This window comes from Camelina sativa, chromosome 6, assembly GCF_030686135.1.
Source record: "Camelina sativa cultivar CO46 ecotype springtype chromosome 6, ASM3068613v1".
In the NCBI taxonomy this organism is placed as follows: Eukaryota; Viridiplantae; Streptophyta; class Magnoliopsida; order Brassicales; family Brassicaceae; genus Camelina; species Camelina sativa.
Genome location: NC_141885.1, coordinates 1,842,700 through 1,868,262, shown reverse-complemented (window position 1 = coordinate 1,868,262; position 25,563 = coordinate 1,842,700). Strand labels below are relative to the sequence as shown.

Sequence of the window (25,563 nt, the reverse complement as noted above, 5' to 3'; positions counted from 1 at the left end):
GATCTCAACGAAGCAACGGAGCAACCGACGGAGCAACTAACGGAGCAGCGATGGGGGCGAACGAGAGCACGAACCGTACCACCTCTACCTTCTTCAACCGTCTCAGCCGAAGGCCCCTCGCCGAGCACGCCACCTCCGCCAGCGCCCGACGCGCCCTTCGAGCCTCTTACAACTGCTGCAGCCGGACCCGGACCTGTCACCGACCAGCTGGTAACTGACGCCACCGCTCTCCTCAGCGCCGCCCTCACGTGCGCTGCCGCTCTCCCCAGGATGGTTCTCCCGACTCCCGCCGAACTCGATCGGAAGCTATCACGAGCTAACAACCGCTTTCCTACAACACCATTCCACGTTCATGATTCGAGGTGCCTCGAATGCCGACCTCTGGAACATGATTCAACAAAACAACGAGTCACTCCGGGAATTCATGGAGAGATTCAAAAGAATAGTCTCGAAACTCTCGATCGCCGACGACACAGCAATCTCAGCTCTCCGTAATGCTCTTACTCACGGTTCCCGATTTCGGGAAGACATCATCATCCACGAGCCCCTATCCCTGGACGACGCGTTACACCGCGCCAACAGGTACATCGAGCTAGACGAAGAAAGCGCATCGAGAGCAAACCGACCATTGCCAGAACCGCCAACCTCAAAATCGGCCAAAGGAAAGGAAAAGGCGCAGGACGACCATCATGAGCCTCGTCAGCACTTCGACAAGGAATACGCTGATAAGCTGGAAAAAGCAAAGAAAGCTCAAGCGTTTGCTGTTAGCGATCAGGACCCCCAGGCGTCATCATCGAAACCCTGGAATAATAAATGGGTCCGGGACCCATCGGGTAAGGGTGGAAAGAAGTACTGCAACTACCATAAACGAGTAGGGCATACCACTGAAGAATGCCGCACCCTCCAGCAAATACTGCTGGATAAATTCAAGGGAGGCCACATTGACGTCGAACACGAGCGGCGACTAACAACGGCCCACAGAGATAATCAATTTTTTAACCCTGAGAACGAGAACCCCAGTAGGCAGTATAGCACAGCTCCCGCGCCACAGCACAGCACAAGGGGCCTACCCCTGCCACCGCCCCCAGCACCAACCCTTAAAAGGAACCCCGAGCCGGCCGACGACCCAAATGCCCCAGCTCCGCGCCGAAGAATTAATATGATTATGGGCAGCCTAACGACTTGCCGAGACTCGGTGCGTTCCATCAAAGCTTATCGGCGGGGACTAGAAGTGAAGCGGGACTGGATGGCTCAAAGTACACCGCCAACCACAACCTATGAGCCGATCACATTCACAGAAGACGATACATCAGGCCTAGCTGGGCCGCACAACGACCCCCTCGTAGTCGAGATGACAATTGGTGAAAGCATAGTCACCAAAATCTTGATTGATACTGGCAGCTCGGTAAACGTCATTTTCAAAGACGTACTAATTCAGATGGAGGTAGACCTGCGAACGGCCGATCATGACGTCCAACCCCTCACAGGCTTTGACGGCGACACCGTTATGACAGTTGGTACGATCATGCTACCAGTCTACGTAGGCGGAACGATGCACTGAATCAATTTTGCCATCATCGATAAACCAATCGTCTACAACGTCATCCTGGGGACTCCATGGTTGCATAAGATGAAAGCTGTGGCGTCGACGTACCATCAGTGCGTAAAGTTTCCAACCTCAAGAGGAATATTCAAGCTACGAGGGGACCCGTTGATCGCCAGAACTTGCTTCATCATCGAACGACAACAGCGTAGTGCCCGCACCTTCGCAATCTCAGACCCTGCCGAGCAGCCAGATGGTCGCGTCCGTCCCAACACCGAGCTAATCATCCAGGTAAACATCGACCCGTCCGACGCGACTCGTTGCGTAGGGATCGGTGCCGACCTGCCGCAGACTATCAAGGACGAGCTCGTAAAGTTTCTGTCCCAAAACGTCGAAACCTTTGCATGGAGCATGAGCAGTATGACCGGAATCGATCCCACCATAACATGTCACGAACTCAATGTGGATCCAACGTTTAAACCGGTCAAGCAAAAGCGAAGAAAACTCGGACTAGAGCGTACGGCCGCCGTTAATGAAGAGATCAAAAAACTACTCACGGCTGGGTCCATCAGAGAAGTCAAGCACCCCGACTGGTTAAGTAACCCAGTAGTTGTGAAGAAAAAGAACGGCAAGTGGCGGGTGTGCGTCGATTTTACCGATCTTAACAAGTCATGCCCAAAGGACAGCTTTCCTCTACCAAGAATCGACCAACTGGTCGAAGCGACCGCGGGGAACGAGCTTCTATCGTTCATGGACGCATACTCCGGGTACAACCAGATAATGATGCATCAAAACGATCAAGAAAAGACGGCCTTTATCACCGATCAAGGCACTTACTGCTACAAGGTTATGCCGTTTGGCCTGAAGAATGCTGGTGCGACCTACCAACGCCTTGTCAACCGGATGTTTGCCGACCAGCTCGGCCGAACAATGGAAGTGTACATCGATGATATGCTGGTGAAATCAACTCACGCTGCCGACCACGTTTCACATCTCGCTAAGTGCTTTGAAGTTCTCAACCGATATAACATGAAGCTGAATCCAGCTAAGTGCTCGTTCGGCGTAACTTCTGGAGAGTTCCTAGGATACCTCGTCACCAAGAGGGGTATCGAAGCTAACCCGAAACAGATTTCGGCGCTTACCAACCTACCATCTCCAAGAAATACTCGAGAAGTTCAACGACTTACTGGGCGAATCGCCGCCCTCAATCGATTTATCTCACGATCTACCGATAAGTGTCTACCGTTTTACCAGCTGCTTCGCAGCAACAAAAAGTTTGAGTGGGATGATAAGTGTGAGTCTGCCTTCCAGGAGCTCAAAAACTATCTCGCTACTCCTCCAGTCCTAGCTAAACCTGATCAGGGGGAAACGCTTTACCTATACATCGCTGTCTCCAGCTCGACGGTTAGTGGTGTACTCATTAAAGAGGACAGGGGAGATCAGCATCCCATTTTCTATGTGAGTAAAAGTCTCGATGGAGCTGAGATCCGATATCCAACCTTGGAGAAGCTCGCCTACGCCGTAGTTATCTCGGCTAGGAAGCTACGTCCATACTTCCAATCTCACACTGTTGAAGTCTTAACTAACCAGCCGTTGAGGACCATCCTGCACAGTCCGAGTCAATCAGGTCGCCTGGCCAAATGGGCAGTGGAATTAAGCGAATATGATATCGAATACAAGAATCGCACTTGTGCGAAATCTCAAGTACTCGCAGATTTTTTGGTTGAGCTCTCCCCTGAACTAGAATCAGGGGCTCCACGCGCAGAGAAATGGTCGTTACACGTCGATGGTGCTTCTTCCCGACACGGCTCTGGGATCGAAATACATCTCGTTTCGCCGACAGGACAAGTACTCGAACAATCATTCCTGCTCGCCTTCGCTGCCTCAAACAACGAGGCCGAGTATGAAGCCCTGATCGCAGGAATGAGATTGGCAGGTGGAATCGGGGTTAAGAAGTTACAAGTTTTTTGCGACTCGCAACTAGTAACTCACCAGTTCAGCGGCGATTACGAATGCAGGAACGACCGAATGGACGCTTACCTTAAGGTTGTCCAGGAACTGTCCGGCTCATTTGAGTCGTTTGAATTGACGAAAATCTCTCGTAGCGACAATGCTCCAGCTGACGCCCTGGCCATCCTCGCTTCAACATCCGACCCCGACCTCCGTCAAATCATTCCTGTCGAGAGTATTGATCAGCCGAGCATCAATCTCCCAACGAACATCGATCCCATTGCTGAAGATTTTAAAAACAAAAAAGGTTATGGAGGATGCGAGCATCAACATGCCATCCTCAAAGAAACAAAGAACAGGTGAGGGTCCTCCCGTGCTAACATTGCGTATCTCTGAACCATCGGCCGGTGCGCCATCGACTTCTGTTAAAAGCACGACCGAACAAGAATCCACCGAGCTGATATCCAACAAACAAATAGCTGAAGAATCAGAGTCCGCCGAACAAGAATCCACCGAGCTGATATCCAACGAACAAATAGCTGCCGAACGAGGATCCACCGAACGAATATCTGCCGAACGAGAAACAGGACAAGCATCTGCCGAGCACGAGTCCGTCAATCAAGGGCAGACCAGTTCCGAACCAAAAGAACGATCATATGACTGGCAAGCAGATATCCGTTCCTACATCGCCGATGGCATTGCTCCGTCCGACAAATGGGAAGCTCGGCGCCTTCGGGCCCGCTGCGCACATTACACTCTCTTGGATGGTAACGTTTTTCGCTGGACTGCATCTGGCGCACTCTTGACCTGCGTCGGTCCCAAAGAAGTCGATGACGTAATGAGAGAAGTCCACGAGGGTTCCGGTGGCAATCATTCTGGGGCTCGCGCGCTCGCAATGCGCATACGCAACAATGGTCATTATTGGCCTACCATGAACGATGATTGCGAGAAATTTGTCGCAAAGTGCGAAAAATGTCAGCGCCACGCTCCCATCATCCACGCGCCGACCGAGATCCTAAGGACAACAACGCCGCCGTACCCCTTCATGAGGTGGGCAATGGATATCGTCGGACCACTCCCCGTTTCTCGTCAGAAGAAATACATCCTGATTATGACGGATTATTTCACTAAGTGGGTCGAAGCAGAAGCCTTTGCCAAAATCGGAACTGAGCAAGTCCAAAAGTTCGTATGGAAAAACATTATATGTCGACACGGACTCCCGTACGAGATCGTCACTGACAACGGCGCGCAGTTTACCTCACTACAATTCGAAGGCTTTTGCGCGAAATGGAGAATTCGCCTGAGCAAGTCTACTCCTCGCTACCCGCAGGGAAATGGACAAGCCGAAGCGACCAACAAGACAATCATTGACGGACTCAAAAAACGACTTGAGGATAAGAAAGGTCTCTGGGCTGACGAGCTCGATGGTGTCTTATGGTCGCACCGTACCTCCCCCCGCCGATCTACAGGACGGACCCCGTTCTCCCTTGCGCACGGAATGGAGGCACTTGCACCAGAGGAAATTAGCGTGCCATCCCTGCGACGCTCTATGCTCGTCCATAACCCTGCTCTGAACACAGAAATGATGCTCGATCTTCTAGATACTCTCGAAGACGAGCGCGGCAGAGCACTCATCCGAATCCAGAACTATCAGCAACAAGCGGCGAAGTTCTATAACAAGAAAGTCAGGCCTCGCCACTTCGATGAAGGTGATCTCGTCCTCAGGAAAGTCTTTGAAAACACTGCCGAGCTCAATGCCGGTAAAATGGGCGCCCACTGAGAAGGCCCATACCTGATCTCCAAGGTTGTCACTCCCGGCGTCTACGAGCTCCTCACCTTGGATGGCACCCCCATCCCCCGTTCATGGAATTCCGGAAACCTGAAACGTTATTACCACTAGAAGACGAAGCATCGTCCAGTGGAACGTCCACACCTCTAGCAGCTATGCTCTCAAGGTACGTGCAGATTCCTTCAGCACGGTTGCCCTCAACAAAGATATGGTCTGTGCGCTCTAGCTGAATAATGTAACGACGCAATACGTCGATCCGAGTTCGGCAAGCATCGATCTCCGCATTACTTTCGAAAGGTCTAGTGTTAAGAGGTTCAAGATCACCCTCTTCGAGATCAGGAATCTCCACTGCAATCACTGCCGCTTCACGACGAGAACGCTCCTCCAGCAAACGATCCCATCTCCATTTCGGAACGAAGAACCCCTCTTCGATCATAGTTTCGAGATACGCAACAGTCCCATCCACACGATCAAACTGGAAGCATAGCTCGAACTTACGGCGCAAAGCTAGGGTGTAGGCTCTCAACCTCTGGATCCAAGCACGATAAAACTCGAGCTCGGAACGAATTACATCATCCGATCTCGCAGCAAGCCGCTCTCGCGCTCTCCTTAGCCAGGCCGCTCTCGTAGTTACAGGCATAATGCCAACCTCAAACCGCTCAAAACCAAAAGAGTGATTTTCTTTTTCTTCTTAAAAAAGGAGAGAAATGGTTGGAAAAGCGGAATGGCAAGAAACGAGCATTTGAGGAGCAACTTATAGAACAAAAGATACAATTTTCAAGGTGAAGTGGCCAATACAGTGACCCTCGAAGACCACATCCATCAAACGATCAACGCATGTCAAAAAACGAGAGGATAAAACATAGCAAAGTTCCAAAAAGGAAAAGTACAACGCCTAAACGGCCCAATATCCGGTCAATCCAACGATAATGCAAGGTCCCGAAAAGAAAATATATCGCCTAAACGGCCCAATATCCGCTACAAAACGGGAATAGGTTCTAATGAAACAAGACAAAAGCAAGTCACTGCTCGGCAGCAACCTGAGCGCCCGAGCCCGCAGGTGCCCCTGCCATGACGACCTCCTCTCCTACAACCACGGGAACCTCCACCGCCTGAAGGTTCGTAGGAACGATCGCGGTCTCTGGAAGAGCCTCGAGGTCGCTGTCCAAAACATCGGCAATATCGAAACCAAGAACCTTGTCATCCCACATCTTCACGTCAGCCTCCAAGCCGAGCAAAGTCTTCGACGGAATGACCGTACCACTCTTCACCAGCTCCTGAAGACAATCATAGGTGCCGCTCACCTGGCTCAAAGTCAGAAGAGACTCCTGCGCCGCTCTGTTGTCAATAATATGCCTCCTCATCCTCTCAATACGAGACTTGTAGCCGGCAGCCTCGACATCGATGCCATGCCGCTCTGCTTGCAGCTGCTGCAACTGCGCCTTTTGAAACGCGTGATCAACCTCAAACTGCTCAAGACGAGAGCGGGAAGCATTAAGAGAAGCCTTGAGATCGGCCACTTGCTTCCTGAAACCGGCAGTTTGCTTCGTAAGAACAGCAGAAACCCCTCGCTCTTTATCGAGATCCTGACGAAGCTCCTCAGCCGATCTCCTCGATGGTTCAGAGGTACGAGAATCAGCAAGTTGCTTCTCCAGCTCGGCAATGCGACGCTCGTACGAGACGACCATACGATTCACGCCACCACCATCCTGAAACACAAGAAATAAAGAATCAAGATAGTAATTGGGAAAAGCCAATCAAGAACATAGAGAGAAATACCAACCTGGAAGTGTTTCCGAGCCCACGACCGATACAGCTCGGGATCATAGAGAGAACCCACAGAAAGAAGCGGGTCGAAGGAGCCGCGAACCTTGCTAGCAAGCTCACCGCAAGCAGTAGCGTTGTTGATAAACAACTCATCCTTTGTCTTGTAAGAAAAGGAGAACGAATCATCAATCTCAGTAGTGTCGTGCGGTATGCCATCCCTCCTAGATCTCTTGGACGATTCGGGCTCGGGAGCAACCACCTCACCATGAGAAGCTCTCTTCCTTGATGGAGTAGGACGTCCAGAATCAGCGGCGACGATCGCTAGGGCATCAGAAGCCTCGCCACGCGACTTCTGCGCACGCGGAACGACAGCAGGAACCTTGGCAGCTCTTTTGTCGGCGCGGGTAGCGGCTACCTCTGCCGATCTCAAATCTCCTGCAACTCGCAGATCGACATCTCCGCCGGCTGACGGGTCAACGACTTCAGTGTCGGCAGCGCGCGAAGAAGATCCAGCATCAACGGCCTTCTTGAACTGATCGGCGTATCGAGAAAGTCGAGTGTTAACTTTTCCCATCCCTAAGCGCGGTAGACCTAAAAAGGAAAACAAAAGTGTGACGACCCAATAACCACCGAGGAGAGCAACAATCGATACAACAGAATAAGCAGGAAACTCACGAGATCTCTGAGTAATCAAAGGCCAATCAATCGCCCCTCTCTCTCTGATCTTCCTGAGATTGTCGAAAAAACCTGGAGGATGAGCACGCAAGCGAACGACAGGCTCTGCAAGTAACAACAAAAACAAGATAAGTGTTAGAAGCCAATCAAAGAAAATCAACAAGTAAGGATAAGAAACAGCAAAGCTACCGGGAACCATATTCCACTCAGTAGCGTAAAACATATCGAGGTTGTCAACCGAAGTCTCATCAAGCTTGACAAAGAAAAAATAACGCTGCCAATGACGAATCTTCTTCTCAGCTCCGGTGACGATCTGATAACCCGATTTAGCACTAGTATAAAAGTACCCCGGACTACCTCTAACTTTCGTAAACCTGGTAGCCTCCTCAAGGAAATGTACATCAACCTCTACGCCACAATCGGTACCCAGTATCGCCAAACCAGCTGCGTTGCGGATACCCCCCACAGAAAGCTGGGAGATAGCTATCTTACGCCTCGCGCAGTAACGCGTCAAAAACTCCGGCAGAGGAAACCATAGACCGCAATCAGTAAAATAATGCTCATAGAGGGTAATAAAACCTGCTGGAGGCGTCCAAGGACGCTCGCGGGGTTCAGGAGATCGAAAAACCAAACCCTCGGGCATCTTACACCACCGCATCATCTCGGCAATAGTATCCGATGTGCACAACGAAGGACCGTGATCGGCCGGACCGGCTGAAAGACTGGCACCAATCGATGCAGCACTAAGACCCAAAACAGCTGAACGAGGACCAGTATCCTCGGCCGGGACAACGTCCATAGGACTCCCACCAGAACCATTGTCGCTATCTTCGCTGAATTCGAGAATATCAGCAAAATCGTAGTCGTTGGCCAAACTGTCAAAATCTCCACACTCTGCTCCAATGTCAACACCAACGTCATCGAAAGCATTCTTATAGCCGGTACCAGATTCCCTCGTGAAAGCGCGTCGGATCCCCGCAAGAGTCTTACCACGCGCACGTGTGGGAACACGAGAACTTGTAGAAGGTCGGCCAACCTTCCTGCAAAGCGAGCCGACCTCGCGAGCCCCCATCATAAGATCGTGATCGCCATCATCAGAGTCGATATCTTTCTCACGATGACCATTACCGAAACCATCAAGTTGACCTCCGGGAGTCCCTATGCCGAGCTCAACATGACTAGAACCAATGTCGCCGATCTCACCTTCTGCATCTCTATGCAAACCTCTCGATGCCAAACGAGACTGACCAATCTCGACATCGTTAATCTCACAACGATCATCCTCGAGGCTAATACGCCGACCGCCGGTGCGACTAGTGTCACCAAAGGTGAGCTCAAGAGATGTGCCGATCTCGTTCACACCCCTTCGCTGATCTTCCGTCTCAACTGCTCCGCCGATCTCAAACCCGATGGACTGATTTTCGACTCTATACTCATGATTCTCATCCAAATTGCCGATCTCAACCCCGCCGAGCCGAGTAGCCGAGAGACCGCCGACCTCAGCCTCGCCGAGCCGAGCAGCCAAGAGACCGCCGATCTCGCCTGATCCCAGCGCTCTAGCCGGAGGGCCACCGACCTCAACCCCGCCGAGCCGAATAGCCGAGATACCGCCGACCTCAGCCTCGCCGAGCTGAGCAGCCAAGAGACCGCCGAGCTCGCACGATCCAGGCGCTCTGGCCGGAAAGCCGCCGATCTCACTCAAATCGCTCGACCGATCTGCCCCCGATTCCTCCAAACCAAATCGATGCAACCCACTCAAGCTCGAGCCCCCGCGACGACCATCATCCAGATCGGCACCGTCGTGGTCGCGCCGATCTCCAGCCGTAGGATCTCGCCGATCGCCGACCATCAATGATGTGCAAGGTTTTGGAATTTACAACCAAACCAAAGAGAGAAAACTAGAGAGAGAAGAAAGCACAAACACTAAAGTAAAGAGTAGAGAGAGAAAATTACCTTTTTATGGAGAGGAGGAAGTGAAGAAAAAGGAGAAGACGAGGAGACATAAATAAGTAAATAAAATGGAAAAATTACTGTCAAATCCATCATCTCAATCCGCGACTCTCTTCTCTTTTTCGGGGATATCATTGAAAACCGCATTCAGAATAAAGACCAAAGGATTTTTCCCAGTGTCTCTCGAAAAATGAATCTGGAAATTACAGAAGAAATTACAAAAGAGATTGTAGAAGAATCACTGTAGCAATTTCATTTCCCAGAAGCAATCTGGGACGATCTGCGCCGAGCAGGCATATTACAAATAAATCAAGCATGCCCGCCGATCGCAGAAAAACTGACGCTCTCCGGACTAGGGGGGGACTATTGTTGGACATGGGCTGCGCCCCAATATGCCACTCGGCCCAACAAGACGAATTCCGCGATTCCGGCCCGACAAAATTGGATGCAAGTCATTAATAATCCGTAAAGGGCAATCTCGGGAATTCACGATGGGAACCCTAGAAGACCCTCGGTCTACAGTCCACTATATAAAGAAACAGTACTCACTGGAGAAAGGAGGAGGACTCGCGTACAATACCCCGAGAGCAATACTTTGCGTCTAAAAACTCTTGTTATTCTCTGTATAATTTCCTGTTAGCTTCCGAGCTCGTCGTGACTCACTTGTCAGTTCTCCTGTGAACTGACGAGCACGATCTTGACTCGTTTTAGTGACGACCTCACATTCGTAGCGTTAATAAAGAACAAACTTCACTCTTTCCCCCTAAAATTGATATTTATTTAGTGTTGTGCAATGCCCGGTACAAACAATACTCGGTATTTAATATATTGTATGTTTTATTTAATTATAAGTAATGCTCTTCTTCCATATAATAAATTTGTTATCGTAGGTGTAATGTAATTTCTGCTGACTCATATTTAGACACTTTTTGGTGTTTAAATAGCAACAACGCATGTGCTTTTAATTTCACAGGTACCTCCGAACAATGGCAATCTTCTCTCCCACTCAAGCGCATCAAGTGTTTTTGAACTACAGGGGAGAGCAACTGCGTTACAGCTTCGTGAGCCACCTCGTCGATGCTTTTGAAAGGAATGAGATCAACTTCTTCGTAGACAAATACGAACAGAGAGGCAAAGACCTTAAAAATCTCTTTCTTCGAATCCAAGAGTCGAGGATCGCGCTTGCCATCTTCTCTACCAGGTTTGTATTCTATGCATTCTTTCACATTATCCAGAAGATTCAAGAATTGTAATCACTCTCGTCTTGATTTCAGATACACCGAGTCGAGCTGGTGTATGGATGAGTTGGTGAAGATGAAGAAACTTGCCGATAAAAGAAACCTCCAAATCATTCCAATCTTCTACAAGGTGAAGGCAGAGGAGGTTAGAAAACAGACAGGTGAGTTTGGTGACAACTTCTGGACGCTCGCGAAGGTTTCAAGTGGAGATCAGATCAAGAAATGGAAGGAAGCCTTGGAGTGTATCTCTGACAAGATGGGTTTATCGTTGGGAGACCAGAGGTACTACTTTACATTCACCACTTACTAAATCCTTAATCTTCTTCTTCTTGTATGAAAGAATGTATACTTTGTTTTTGGCAGCTCTGAAGCCGATTTTGTCAAGGATGTTGTTACGGCCGTTCAGAGTGTTGTAGCAGCAACTGGACTTGATGAAGAAGAGAAACATTTTGGGAAAAAGAAGAGGAAAGATTGCAAATTTGAGCTTCCTGGTTTCAAGAGAAGCAGAACCAAAAAATTATGACGTTAGACAATGTTAAGCAGAACCAAAAGTTGTGTTTTTAATTTATTTATTGAAGGGTACTTTAATATTCTTTATATGTTGCTTATTTATTTTTAACAAATTCAGATTAATCAATTAATTCTCTGTTTCCCAACAAATCATTAATTCTTTATTTGTTACAATTCCTCAACAAACAACAAATCATTAATTCTTTATTTGTTACAATTCCTCATTATTCTTTTCTAAGTTTGTGTTATATTATTCACTGACGACAGCATACTTGAGAGATCCAACGGTAATCAAAAAGATGACTAATCAATCTTCCGAGCCTCTGTTTTGGATATGTGACTATTTTGGTTTGGTGGTGTCTTTGTGAAATCCTCTGAAAACTTAATGGAATATTTTTCTAATACTTTTATTTGTCAGGTTTGGTCATCCTTATTAGTTATTTATTTATGTTTTAACTACACTTTGGTCATATATGCTGATGCGTCGAAAAAGACTTTGCCGCATAAAGACTTTGCCCTGATGTCATTCCGTATCGAAGTTCCAACATCACTTGCACACTTAACTTTTTATACCATTGCAATTCTCTTGACACCGAGGCCCGGCTCAAGAATATTTAAGTCCCTGAGCTCACAAAAGAAAATGGACCCTGATCTCTATGTTTTTGTGGGAAAAAAAAATTTTAGACCCTATTTTCTTACTTAAAAAAACAAAAATAATTAGGCCCTCTACATTTGCACCCCTGGCACATGTCTAGAGTCGGGGGCTGCACCCTTCTTAATGTTATTTAGTAACATATTTACAGTGGTGCAATTATTAAAACCGGTAATAATATATTTGTTACAAATACCCAAAGTATAACAAATTGTCACATATTTTCATTTTAAAAGTCTTTTCTCTCTCTTCTTCTAGGCAATTCTAAAGACGATTTGCACCGACTCTCCACCGATTGAGTTTTCCGGTGGTTTTCTGCCATTCTAGTGCGGATCTTCATTCTGGTAGCTTTGCCGGTCCTTTGTCTCTTGTTTAGTTGTGTGACTGCGCGTTTACAAATATGTCAAAATACTTATGGAAAGCTCTTCAAAATCTTAACCTTTGTTCGGAAAGGACCCCTCTGCGGATGTCTAGGGAAGCTTTGAAAGATCGCGAAGCTGCTAATAAGCTCAACCTGGTAGTTAAATGCTTAAATTCTCAGCATCAGAAACCGATCGGAATGAAAGGAGCTCTACCAAAAGCTTGGAATTTGCAAGGAAAGGTTACCAGCAGGTTAAATGATGATGGCACAGTCCAATTCTTCTTTCAAGCGGAGCATCACTTAATGACAGTTCTAGAAAATGGAATCTGGCATTATAATCTCTGGATGGTAGCAATGGACTGTTGGACAAGACGCTTTCTTCCGAATTTCTTAACTGAAATTTTGTTTTGGGTCAGAATCCTTAATATTCCTGAAGAATTTAGATCTGATGTTGTTGTTCGTGAGGTAGGAGGTGTTTTGGGTCATATAGATGAAGTTAAATTTCAGGAAGCTACTGAAGAAGCAAATGGGGAAGTTTTGGCTCATGTTAAGATGAATATCAACGATCGTCTTATATTTGTCAGGTATATCGAGTTTGATCCTACCAAGCCGCCCGTCATGATTAGATTTGTATTTCCAAAACTCTGAAACTTCTGTTTTCGCTGTGGGTCTCTATGACATGACCAAGTGCTCTGTGACTATGAAACCCAAATCCCTCAGATTGATGGCGAGGCAATTCGTCATGCTTTAGAACCTCTTTACAGTGAGGCTCAGGGTGGAAGTGATGACATGAGTGAAAACATTGAATCATCTACACCATTCCTTGGTGCTCTACAAGCTCAGTTTCCGACTAGGCCGAGAGAGGAGGATGATATGTCTATCACTCCCGAATACATTCCGCTAACAATAAAAGAGTATGGAGCCAAATCAAAACTGCCTTAGGATGACAAAAGTAAACTTCTTGCCGTTGACCCAGTTGATGAAAATTCTGCAACTTTCGTCAAAGAGGCTTCTGATCACTCAACCAATTCCACATGATGACATCTAACAACGCGACCAAACACAAGTTCCAGGATACAATCCTAATCAATCTAATCAAGTTGCAATGAAGGACGTTGCTGAACCTGTTCTGACTACAGACAGAGGTCAAAAGCGAAAAGGACAGGAAAAAATGATAGAGGATCAAGCCTCCACTTCAAAGGCTAAAACCAAAGGTATGTTTCAGGGGAGGGTGGACACCCAGAAACCACCCCATCCAGGATGAAGATCATGCATTGGTATTGTCAGGGCCTTAAGAGGAACCCTCTGACAATTCCATATCTATAGGATATCAGGAAGTCTTCTAAACCTGATATCTTGTTCCTCGTAGAAACTAAGAACGATTTTAATTATGTGAATAATTTAGCGAAAGATCTAGATTATCCCAATAGGTTTATTCTTCCTTCAGAGGGTCTTAGTGGAGGCATGGCTATTTTTTGGAATGATGGAGTGAAGGTAGATTTTGTAGATAAACTAACCTTAAATTACACAGATATGTACATATGAGAGCAGGGTTCTCCAGCTTTTTGGATTACTTACGTATACGTTGATCCAAATCAACAACATCGTAATAGAATGTGGGATACTATGACCTTTTGGGTTATGTAACAACCCGTCCCGTGGACTCCACTAGCCTCACTGCTAGCTTGCCTCCATAGGCCCAAAGCTGGCCCTGCAAGGCATCGATCCTAACTCCTCACTGTGGCAAATGGAACTACTCATCCAAAACCACAGTAGGTTGTCCTATGTCCAGATCAATTGATGGCAAATTGTCCTGTGGAAAGGTTGATAAAGGGTGAGGACCAGAGTTCGAGGAACGCCTAGCGCACCAATAACCTACTGTGGGTTTGGATGAGTAGTTCCATTTGCCACGGTGAGGAGTTAGGATCGATGCCCTACAGGGCCAGCTTTGGGCCTATGGGGCAAGCTAGCAGTGAGGCTAGTGGGGTCCACGGGATCGGTTGTTACATAAAAATTGATTTTTATATGATAACCCGTCCCGCGGACCCCACTAGACCCCCACTAGCTACCCTAACAGACCGTTCGTAGACCCGCTAGCCCCCTGCTAGCCGTCCAAACGGACCTCAAGCTGGCCCTGCAGGGCATCGATCCTAACCCATCACTGTGGATATCCCAATCCACCAGTAGGTTATTGGTGCTTCAGGCATTCCTCGAACCCTAGTTCCCACCCTTTAACAACCTTCCCACAGGATAAGTTGCCACCAGTTGACCTGCAGATCAATTGGTGGCAACTTGTCCAGTGGGAAGGTTGATAAAGGGTGAGGACCAGGGTTCGAGGAACGTCTGGTGCACCAATAACCTACTGTGGATTTGGATGAGTAGTTCCATTTGCTGCGGTGAGGGGTTAGGATCGATGCGCTGCAGGGCCAGCTTTGGGCCTATGGGGGCAAGCTAGCAGTGAGGCTAGTGGGGTCCACGAGACGGGTTGTTACAGGCTGAAATGGGTTTGTACAGGGGAAAGTCGAGGTTAGTATTTGGCAACTTTAATGATATACAAGGAAATGAAGAAAAGGTTGGAGGTCCTCAAAAACCTGAAAGTTCTTTCAAGCTTTTCAGGAAAATGTTAAATACATCCGGTTTACATGATTTAAAATTAATGGGGGGGGAGGGGGGAAGTTTACTTGGACTGGACACAGATACTCGCATTCAGTCAGCTCCAGAATTGATAGAGCTGTGACCACTGCTGATTGGCAAGATCTGTTTCCTAAAGCCTATGTCCAGCTTTTCGACTGGATTGGTTCTGATCATAGACCACTCTTAATCTATACAGGAGAAAAAAAGAGAACTGGTTGTTCCTTATTCAGGTATGACAATCGGTGGCGGTTCAATAAGGAGGTAAAGGAAGCAATAGCTACAACATGGAACGCTGAGTGTCACCACCTATCACCTAAAAAGTTCCATGTTGCCCTAACAAGATGTCGGATATGTCTTTCCAGGTGGAAGTAAAAGAATCCTACCAATTCGGCAAAGAGAATTCAAGAGCTGAAATCTCAGATTCATCAAGCATATAGTACTACTCCTGTGGATTTCATTTGAGTTAGATTGTTGAAAGACGAATTAGCTAAAGTTTACAGGTTGGAGGAGGAGTACTGGAAAACCAAAAGTAGGATCCAATGGCTCCAAGTAGGGGATCGTAACACCAGATTCTTCCATGCCAAAGCCAAACAACGACGAAGCTTCAATAGAATCACTGCAATCACTGATGCTAATGGGAAGGTTTGGTTTGATGAGAAAGGTATCAACAGGGTGATTATTGATTATTTTCAATCTCTGTTTCTTGCTGAAGCAAATAAGGAGTGCATCAGTCCCGTAGTGAAACATATTAAACCTCGAGTTTCTGCATAGATGAATAAAGAGCTTACTAAACCTATCACGAAAGACGAGTTATACCAAGCACTCCACAATATGTCAAGAGACAAAGCTCCAGGACCAGATGGATTTAATCCAGGTTTCTATCAAGATCATTGGTCCACTATTCATACAGGTGTGTACAATTTTGCCAAGCTATTTTTTGAAGAAGGCTATCTTGACCCAAAGATGAATAATACGCATATCTGTTTGATACCAAAGGTAGGACAGCCTAGTGAAGTAAAGGAATATAGGCCTATAAGTCTAGCAAATGTAGCATACAAAATCATATCAAAAGCTCTAGCTGAAAGACTCAAACCCTGGCTAAGTCACATCATTTCGGCAAACCAATCAGTTTTTATTCCTGGGAGGATGATAACAGACAATATCCTTATTACACATGAGCTTATTCATTCCCTCCATACAATAAAACTAGCCAAACCTTTTATTGCTACTAAGCTGGATATTAGCAAGGCTTTTGATAAGGTAGAATGGTCTTTTATTGAGGCAGTAATGAAGCGGATGGGATTCTCTGAGGTCTGGTGTAATTGGATCATGACATGCATCACAACAGTGTCATACTCGATGATTATCAATGGACAACCAGTTGGACATATCAAGCCTCAGCGAGGTATTCGTCAAGGTGACCCTATTTCACCCTATATATATTTGCTATGTATTGAGGCTTTGTCTGCTCTAGTTCAAGAAAACATTCAAAAGCAAAAGCTCCATGGATTCAAGGCTAGCAGAAACGGACCTGCAATTTCTCATTTTCTTTTTGCAGATGATTCCCTTATGTTTTGCAGAGCTTCGTTGGATGAATGTATGACTCTCCTTAACATCCTGCACCAATATGAGAAAGCGTCAGGTCAGAGTGTAAATTTTCAAAAATCGGCTATCACTTTTGGTAGAGGTATTGACTTAGGAACCAAAAATGAGATTAGTAGCATTCTCAAAATCCACAAAACTGGTGGGTTAGGTCGCTATTTGGGTTTACCTGAGTTTATTGGTAGAAATAAGACAAATGCTTTCTCATATCTGGCTCAAAGAATTGATCAAAAGCTGGAAAGTTGGTACACTAAACTTCTGTCCCCCGCAGGAAAGGAGGTTCTTCTGAAGTCAGTAGCTACTACAATCCTAGCATACAATATGTCCTGTTTTCTCCTGCCTCAAAGATTAATCAGCCAGATCACAAGCGCAATGAGACAATTTTGGTGGTCCAGCATCAAAGACAAACACAAAATTCCATGGATAGCTTGGAAGAAGATAACTGACCCTAAAGATATTGGTGGTTTAGCAATTAGAGATCTCAAAGATTTCAACTTAGCTCTGCTTGCCAAACAAAGTTGGCGGATCCTCCAGCAACCAAACTCTCTCATGGCAAGAGTTTTCAAAGAAAAATATTATCCGAAGAGTAGCCTCCTATCATCAGTCTGCAAACCAAATTCTAGCTATGCTTGGAAAAGTATCTCCCAAGGTATTCAACTGATTTCTCAAGGCATTAAGTATATAGTGGGCACTGGGGAAACAATCAATGTTTGGCGTGATCAGTGGCTTCCTCATAACCCACCGCGACCAGCGAGAGGACCTGGATCTCTAATTTATCCCAATCTAAAAGTTTGTGATATGTTATTTCAGGGAGGTTGGAATGAATCTCTGCTCCAACAAATCATGCACCCTGATGACATACCCTATGTTAAGATGATAAGACCCTCTATAACAGGAGCAAACGATGCCATTGCTTGGATTCATACAAATAGTGGACTTTATTCAGTTAAATCAGGCTATCACCTCCAGCATAAGCTCTCTAATGATATATCGCCTCATACTAACTCTTTGTCTAATTCCTCTGAGATCACCACTTTTTCAAAGATTTGGAAATATCATATGCCTCAGAAACTCAAACACTTTTGGTGGAGATGTCTTTACAATGCACTACCAACTGCCACAAACTTAAAGAAGAGGAAAATAGGGATTGATGATACATGTCAGAGATGCGGAGACGCACAAGAAGACCTCAATCACCTTCTTTTCCATTGCAGGATAAGTAAGGAGAGTTTATTCCCTTTCATTGGTTGGAGAATTTGGAAGATGAGGAATGACCTGATTTTCAACAATAAATTGTGGTCCATTCCTGATACTATCAACAAGGCTATTATGGATATTCAGCAATGGAACGAGAGCTTCCAAATTAGCCTTGAAGTGACACAGGCTCAACAATTTTGGAGTTATACAGGGCAACAGTATTCGGCACTGTCTATGTCCAAAAACTCTATTATTCAGAATGCCAAAGAGTACTACTGCTTTGTTGATGGCTCATGGAAATCTCCACATGATTCTGCAGGGATAGCCTGGGTATTATATAACAAAAAGGCACAGTTTATGCTGCGGGGTACGGTGTCCATCAGCCCAATGAGCACACCTCTTGAAGTAGAAGCTGAAGCTTTAAAATAGGCCGTTTATCATCTTTGCAGGTTGGGTTATAATAATGTCATCTTTTATGGGGATGCATAAACCCTGTATAAGAAGGTATCCCACATCTCTGCCTCCGGATATAAACCACAAGATCGGGACCAGTCTCTTATCGCAACCCATTTGCAGGACATTCAAACCATTGCCTCATCATATGAATCTATAAAGTTTATTAAAGTATCACGTGTTGTAAATGATGTTGCTGATGGTCTAGCTAAGAATGCTAGGATAAGGAAGTTGAATTTTGTAATCTCATGGAACAATGTAAGATGATAGTTGTTAAATACAAAAGTCTGTTTGCCGTGAAAAAAAAAATATAACAAATTATCACATGTCATTTAGCGAATGGTGCAATTATTAAAATCAGTGGTGGGAGGTGGTGGTGGATGGTGTTTAGTTATTTTTTATTTTTTTAATATATATCACTAAAAAAATTGTTTTTAAGATTAAAAAATAGGTAAAAATATCTTGTTGCAAAATATATCCTTTCTTGTTGTCTATTTTCAATAATACGTAGTTCTATATCCAAAATAAATAAATTTTAAACTAAACTCTATCTCTTAAAACTATACTTTAAATATAAAATAAAGAACGTATATCTAAAAAATATTTTTAAAAGTTAATTTAATGCCAGATAGACTTAAAGCTTTAACTAGTACACATAAATGCATATCTTGTAATTGTGAAAAAGAAGAAAAAAAAATTGCAATTCTTTTTTTGAGAAAAGGTATTTACAAAAGGATATTTCTAAAAATTTCTCTAAAAATCACAAATAAATCAAACTATAAATAAAAGTGCAATTTCTCTTAGAAACGAAGAATTTCTCAAAATACTATATTTTAAATATTTTTCAAAAATAACAAAATTAATTTATTTTGCCAAAAATACCAGAAATATATATATATATATATATATATATATATTTTTTGTCAATCAAACATTAGAAAATAACTCCAAGATTGGTTGCCCAAACTGCAGAAAATATATTATTATTTTTAAAAATAATACAAACACAAAAACTATAGCACATAGTAAAGTTATACATATAATTTTTTCTCGACATCTAGGTAATAGCAAATCTTTTAATTTAATTATAGTTTCAATTTTAATTTTGTTGATATCTAGAAGAAGAAGAAAAAAAATCTTCTTTTTGAATATCCAAACGCTAGTCGGTATATTGGGTGGGCTCTGAAACAGAAGACTTTGACGGATGAGGTTTTGCTGGACTGCCAGGCGGTGTCTTTGTGAAATCCTCTAAAGTTAATAATTTGTGGAATATTTTTCTAACACTATTATTTGTGGAGTTTGGTTATCCTTATTATTATTTATTTATGTTTTAACTACACTTTGGTCATATATGACGATGATGCGTCGAAAAAGACTTTGCCGCATAAAGACTTTGCCCTGATGTCACTCCGTATCAAAGTTCCAACATCACTTGCACACTTAACTTTTTATACCATTGCAATTCTCTTGAAACCCTTCTTCATGTCATTTAGTAATATAATATTTAATAAATAATAATGAAAGAGGAGAGAAAGTGAGAAACTACTTTGAAATGAGAAGCCTTTAAAAAGGTTTTTCACATATGGTTAGTTAAAAGTATTAAATTTAAAGTTGTAATTGTTAGTTAATTTGATTTGTTTTATTTGGTGTTTAAGATTATAGTTATATAATGATATTTGATTATTAATTATATGATTTAATCTGTGGTATACGTACAATCATTTATTTTTTACAAAATAATAATTTAGTCGTTTGAAATATATCTAATATTTTAATATTGGTGATGTTAACAAAATAATAAAATAATGATTTATTATTTTAGTACCAAAATAATAATATTTTAAAGTATATTAATATTGATCCAAACCGTCCTGTTATATGACTCCGACCCTTAAGCATATTAGTCCTATTTATAATGGTTTAAACTTTGAACCATTGTCTAAAATTTTGTACCCAATGTAGAACGTTATATATATACTTTTAATTTTAATATATATCTGTTTGAAAAAATTCAAATAGCACTATACATATATTTTATGTAATAATTAAAAACAGATTAAATCATATAAGGATGTAATTAGGTTTTATTAGAGAGTGATATTAGGAAATTTTGTTAAATAATATAAATATTAGTTTATAATATTTTTAATAATCAATAAATGTCAATGACATAGGATCGTAAATTTGTTGGAACCCCAAGGTTTTCCTCCCAAATGTATTTCAAATATGTATATATAGATAATTTTTTTTATGATTAAATTTTTAAATAAATGATAATAATTTTATAACTATTAAAACAATATATATTAAGAGATTCTCGTAGTTTCTAGCAATGCACATACTCTTATTAAGAAAACTCCGTCAATTTCTCTTTTTTTTTTCTTTTCTTTCTCTTTGTATTGCATGAAAACTCTTTTCAAGGTCCGTTTTCAGAAACCAAAACATTTCAGAAACAGGAACTCTTGGAAACACAAAAACAAACCACAGAAACACAATTCCTAGAAATCTTTGTTTGGAAACACAATGGAAACTTCGTTTCCTTTTTGGAAACACGATGGAAATTTTTTTTTTGCTTATAAACATAATAAATAAAATAATTTAAAGATATTTATATATATATATATTCATAATACATATAAATATATAATAATATTAGTGTTTTAATTCAACTATTTCATATTCATGTTTTGAATTTGTGTTGTTTCAAATATTCTTTTTTATATAGGTTTTATGTTTGGTGTTTTATTATATATATATATATCTAAATATATATGCATACATTTGCAAAATGTTTCCTATTTCTTAATTTTAGAAAAGCCAGTTTTTTGTTTCCAAAATGCTTTGTTTCTGCATATCCGTATTCGTTTTCGCTTCCATGCAACTTAGGTTTTTTTTAATAAGGGATATTTAAGATAAGAGGTATCTACTTAAGATATCCTGATGGAACTGTTCTTATCCTTAGATAAATTGACAAATGCCCAAAGCTACCAAACAAAAACAAAACAAAAAGATGTATGAAAAATAGTTACAATCTGCATGAAGTATAACAAATACATAATCACACATCCCCTTGTAAATATATACCCAACTGTATAAATTATATTATATGTATTACATGTTCACATATATTAATTATACGACAACATAGAGTCATTATTACAACTATTTTATTATTGTTTAACGAACACCGAACATTGACTTTCAAAAAATATTTTAAAGTTGTTTTTAGTATTAAAAACAAGGAAAAAAAAAACAGACTAGAAATTCTTCCAAATTTAGGTTTTCAGGAATTTTTATGTGTGTTTCTATTACAGGCAATTTCTCATTCAGTAGCAGGCGCTAAATCGTCATATGTCGTTTAGCCAATGGTGCAGCAATTATTAAAAACGGTAATAATAAATTATATAGTTAAAATAAATAAGAGATCCTCAGCGTCTCTGCTGTTGAAGCTGCTCAGTAAGCGATGAGGTCCCAAGAAAAAGAAGATAGTAAAACGGTGCACAAAATGCATGGGTGTTGATCGATGAGATAGTCCACCTCAAGCCACAGTTACTTACTTTTCATTGCAAATAAATGCTCGTGACAAATAAGAAACTATCATACTCAAATCGTCTTATAATAATGTAGATCACCACCTAACTTTTGCTGGCTAATGTGAATCCGCCTATATGGCTAAAAGCCTAAACAATTATTTTGTAATGATCTGATCAATTAATAAAATTTCTTTTGACTAAAAGAAAATCAACTAGGTATAATATTGTCAGTTATTAGGAAGATTTAGAAATAGAACTTTCGATTTATGAGAATATAGGTCGAGAAACACTGTTACGGAAATATCTAGGACATGATGAAAGTTTGGTTCTATATGATATGATGTGATAGTTTTGATCGAAAAATATGACGTTTTTCTTTTTTTTTTTAATATATTTGACTTGTTATTATATACTGTATAATTTATATAAATTAATACTCTTTAAATTAATATTCGCTATAAATTAATAATTTTTTTGGTCTCAAGTTCGGTCGGTGTAAAAAATGACACATTTCAATAAAATAATAAGATAATAATTTTTTTTGGAATCCTATATAAAAATATGGTCCCTCAATATCATAAATCAATAATCAAATAAACTATATATATATATATATATATTTAAGAAAATATAGTGAAATATGACTCTATTGTTGTTTGTCTATTCTTGAATTTATATTTTTGTTGGAACTCATCTCTAATCTCTTTCATTGTTGTCTTCTCAATCGCATCAAAAAACTGTGGAGAGTCTATATGCGATAATTGCTTATTTAGTAACTCGTTCTAAATGTACCGCAATATCTTCTTCGACTTCATCATTACCATAAATGATAGTAGTAGCTATTTCTTCTAAACTCGAAACTTCTAACATTTATTATTTTTACCTAGATAATTTAGTAAACAATTGAAATTCATCCTATTACGATAACCAATATTATAAAGTATGAAAATTTAAATGATAACAAAAATATTTTATGTTGTAATAGAAAATTTTCAAAATTATGAAAATAAAAAAATCTCTTCATAAATTAATAAAATATTAATTTATCGATAAATTAATAATTATTTACTTAGCGGTAAATTAAAACCTCTATAAATTAATAAAATTTCATGGTCGCAACATTATTAATTTATAGAGGTTTTACTTTATTACTAAAGAATTTTTTTTTTCAAAATAAAAAACGAGTAAAAGTATCTTGTTGCAACTATACTCTTTCTGGTTGTCCATTTTCAATAATACTCTTTTTTATATACAAAATAAATAAATTCTCAAGCATAAATTTTAGACTCTGAATACTAAACTCTTCTCCCACAAAACTATACTTTATAAAATAGAAAGCTAATGCCTAAAAAACAAAAACTATACACACATAGTAAAGTTATATATAATTTTTTTTTTCCGACATCTAGGTAAATGAAAATGTTTTAATTTAATTATACAGTTTCAATTTTAATTTTTCGATATCCAGATAAAAAACCAAATCTTCGTTTCGATATCCAGAGGCTAGTCGGTATATTGCGTGGGCTCTGAAACAGAAGAGTTTGACTGTTGAAGTTTTACTGCATTGCCAGGCGGTGCCAAACAAGGTTTGGATTATGGAAGAATTTATTTAACAGCATAATAATGTGCTTAATTTCAAACAAACCTCCGAACAACGATGGTTGTCTTCTCTTCCACTCAATCGAATCAACTATTCTTAAATTTCTGGGGAGAGCAATTGCGTTATAGTTTCGTGAGCCACCTCACTGATGCCTTGGAAAGGAATGGGATAAACTTCTTCGTAGACAGATACGAGCTGAGAGGCAAAGACCTTAAATATCTCTTTGTAAGGCTTCAAGAGTCGAAGATCGCGCTGGCCATTTTCTCTACCAGGTCTATACTATTCTTTCACAGTACTCTTGACGATTATCTAATATCTTCTTCACTGAACCAGAAGATTCAAGGAATATATATATGCGGAGTCGTCGTGGTGTATGGATGAGTTGGTTACTATGAAGAAACTTGAGGATCAAGGAAAGCTCCTAGTCATTCCAATCTTTTACAACGTATAGCCAGAAGACATCAGAAAACAGACAGGTGAGTTTGGTGAAAAATTCTGGACTCTCGCGAAAGGATCTACTGGAGATGAGATCAAGAAATGGAAAGAAGCCTTGGAATGTTTTTCCGACAAGATGGGTTTGTCATTGGGAGACAAGAGGTACTTTAAGCGCACACTCACTCACCCGTCACCATCCATCTTCTTCTTTTCCCTTTAATTAAAACTAAATAAAATTTTGTTCTCTCTGTAATTTTCTTCAAAATGTGAAGTATGTTTTTTATTTATTTATATATTTATTTATTTGAAGTATGTTGTTCTTTCTTTGCAGCTATGAAGCCTATTTTATCAAGGAGATTGTCAAGGAAGTTCAGCGATTGGAACTGAGGACAAAGTGAATCATTTTGTGGGAAAAAAACAAATCGCAAATGCAATTTCCTACGTGCGCTTACCGTTTACAGGAGAAAAAAAAAGATAAAGTTTTGATGTAATATTATAAATTTAAAATAAATTCAAACTTGAAATTCACTTCTTTAACAAACTCAAGTAATACTCAAGTAATCAAATTATTATAATGGAAGAGTAAGGGTTTAGAATTAGCCTATTGTCTTCCTTGATGTAATGTGTTGGATGAGACTCTCTTTGCATCACCATTTGAGATTTTTCCCCATGCCCCCATGGATCTCCTCTTCATGGTTGATGTCTTCTTGATCCCAAGTCCACCACTTCTTTCAAGTTGGCTTGCATGTGAATGAAACCACCACATGCCAATCCTGAACAATAGACCTTTATAGCTAGACTTCTTGAACCGCATCTTTAAACAAAAAAAAACCGCCTTTATGGCTCCATGAGGTTGTTGAATCCTTCCTCCCCCTCAAGATTGGCTTGAGTTAAGGAATCAGACCCAATCTTGGATTATTGTGCACACCCTTCTTGTCGCTTCTTTACTTCACATAAGCGCAAAACGTTATGCTTTGCTTTTCACATAACCACCAACCGTTTTGCTTTGCTCTTCAATTTAAGCACCAAACGTTTTGCTATGCTTCTTTGTACTATCTTTAGAGCTTCTTCACAGCTCCATACACTTCATATAAGCACCAATACGTGATGAAGATGATCTATCAGTTTACCACCAGCCGTGCATCTCCACACTATCTTCCACCATAGCTTTTAGCGATGAAGTGGTCTTGAGACGGGCAAATATCAAGCATTCAAAAGGTCCATGGGTGGACAAAATTTGAGAAAGTGAAGAGTCGTGCGTGACGTTCCTCGTTCTTCGAGGGATGCTGTCAAATCACCGTGTAACACCCAATTCACAATGATGACGCTTCGGGAAATCCTCCCTTCTCCCTATAAATACTCGTTTTCCCTTTTCTTCTTTTCACTTTAGTTCCGAGTTTGCTTTCTCTGCCTATCGCTTCAGGTATTCCCTTCTCTTGTTTTTCTCTCGTCTATATATTTTGACTTCCTTTAGACTTTCTTATGGCTTCCTCTCGGTATGCTTCACCCGATTCATCCGTGCCGAGACATCTTCGTCAGGCTACTTCGTCCAATTCTGACGACTCGGCTCAATTAGTTCATCGTAAGAAGAGATCCCTGATTGCGAGTCCTGTTTCCTCTGATTCGTCTTCCAGTTCCGGTGCGACCCGAGTGGATATATAGGAATCAAAATTT

The 25,563-nt window shown here is 41.8% G+C and overlaps 3 protein-coding genes and 2 pseudogenes across 3 annotated transcripts; 4 read left to right on the top strand and 1 right to left on the bottom strand.

The window, feature by feature from the left end:
• Positions 1-6,019: 6,019 nt before the first annotated feature.
• LOC147942132 (uncharacterized) lies at positions 6,020-9,573 on the bottom strand. The gene is made up of 2 exons (XM_087455932.1): positions 7,066-9,573; positions 6,020-6,991 (listed from the first exon to the last, which is right to left on the bottom strand). Exons 1-2 carry the CDS (start codon positions 9,571-9,573, stop codon positions 6,305-6,307), a joined length of 3,195 nt encoding a protein of 1,064 aa, XP_087312058.1. The 3' UTR covers positions 6,020-6,304.
• A 1,087-nt stretch (positions 9,574-10,660) lies between these two features.
• Positions 10,661-11,435, top strand: LOC104790096 (disease resistance protein RBA1-like). Its single transcript, XM_010515793.3, has 3 exons — positions 10,661-10,875; positions 10,949-11,194; positions 11,276-11,435. The coding sequence occupies exons 1-3, from the start codon at positions 10,661-10,663 to the stop codon at positions 11,433-11,435; spliced, it is 621 nt and encodes a 206-aa protein (XP_010514095.2).
• A 1,039-nt stretch (positions 11,436-12,474) lies between these two features.
• Positions 12,475-13,377, top strand: LOC147942131 (uncharacterized). Its single transcript, XM_087455931.1, has 2 exons — positions 12,475-13,065; positions 13,156-13,377. Exons 1-2 carry the CDS (start codon positions 12,475-12,477, stop codon positions 13,375-13,377), a joined length of 813 nt encoding a protein of 270 aa, XP_087312057.1.
• A 2,655-nt stretch (positions 13,378-16,032) lies between these two features.
• LOC147942130 (uncharacterized) lies at positions 16,033-18,588 on the top strand (annotated as a pseudogene).
• Positions 18,589-23,511: 4,923 nt separating this feature from the next.
• On the top strand, positions 23,512-24,367 carry LOC104793857 (disease resistance protein RBA1 pseudogene; annotated as a pseudogene).
• Positions 24,368-25,563: the final 1,196 nt, after the last annotated feature.

What these genes read in the sequence shown, in the direction of transcription:
- LOC104790096 (XM_010515793.3), top strand. Translation starts at nt 10,661, where the DNA reads ATGGCAATCTTCTCTCCCACTCAAGCGCATCAAGTGTTTTTGAACTAC. An exon ending in CTTGCCATCTTCTCTACCAG is followed by an intron (nt 10,876 to 10,948) that starts GTTTGTATTCTA and finishes TCTTGATTTCAG; the next exon opens with ATACACCGAGTCGAGCTGGT. An exon ending in TTATCGTTGGGAGACCAGAG is followed by an intron (nt 11,195 to 11,275) that starts GTACTACTTTAC and finishes TGTTTTTGGCAG; the next exon opens with CTCTGAAGCCGATTTTGTCA.
- LOC147942132 (XM_087455932.1), bottom strand. Translation starts at nt 9,573, where the DNA reads ATGGTCGGCGATCGGCGAGATCCTACGGCTGGAGATCGGCGCGACCAC. An exon ending in GGGCTCGGAAACACTTCCAG is followed by an intron (nt 6,992 to 7,065) that starts GTTGGTATTTCT and finishes CTTGTGTTTCAG; the next exon opens with GATGGTGGTGGCGTGAATCG.
- LOC147942131 (XM_087455931.1), top strand. Translation starts at nt 12,475, where the DNA reads ATGTCAAAATACTTATGGAAAGCTCTTCAAAATCTTAACCTTTGTTCG. An exon ending in CGCCCGTCATGATTAGATTT is followed by an intron (nt 13,066 to 13,155) that starts GTATTTCCAAAA and finishes CAAATCCCTCAG; the next exon opens with ATTGATGGCGAGGCAATTCG.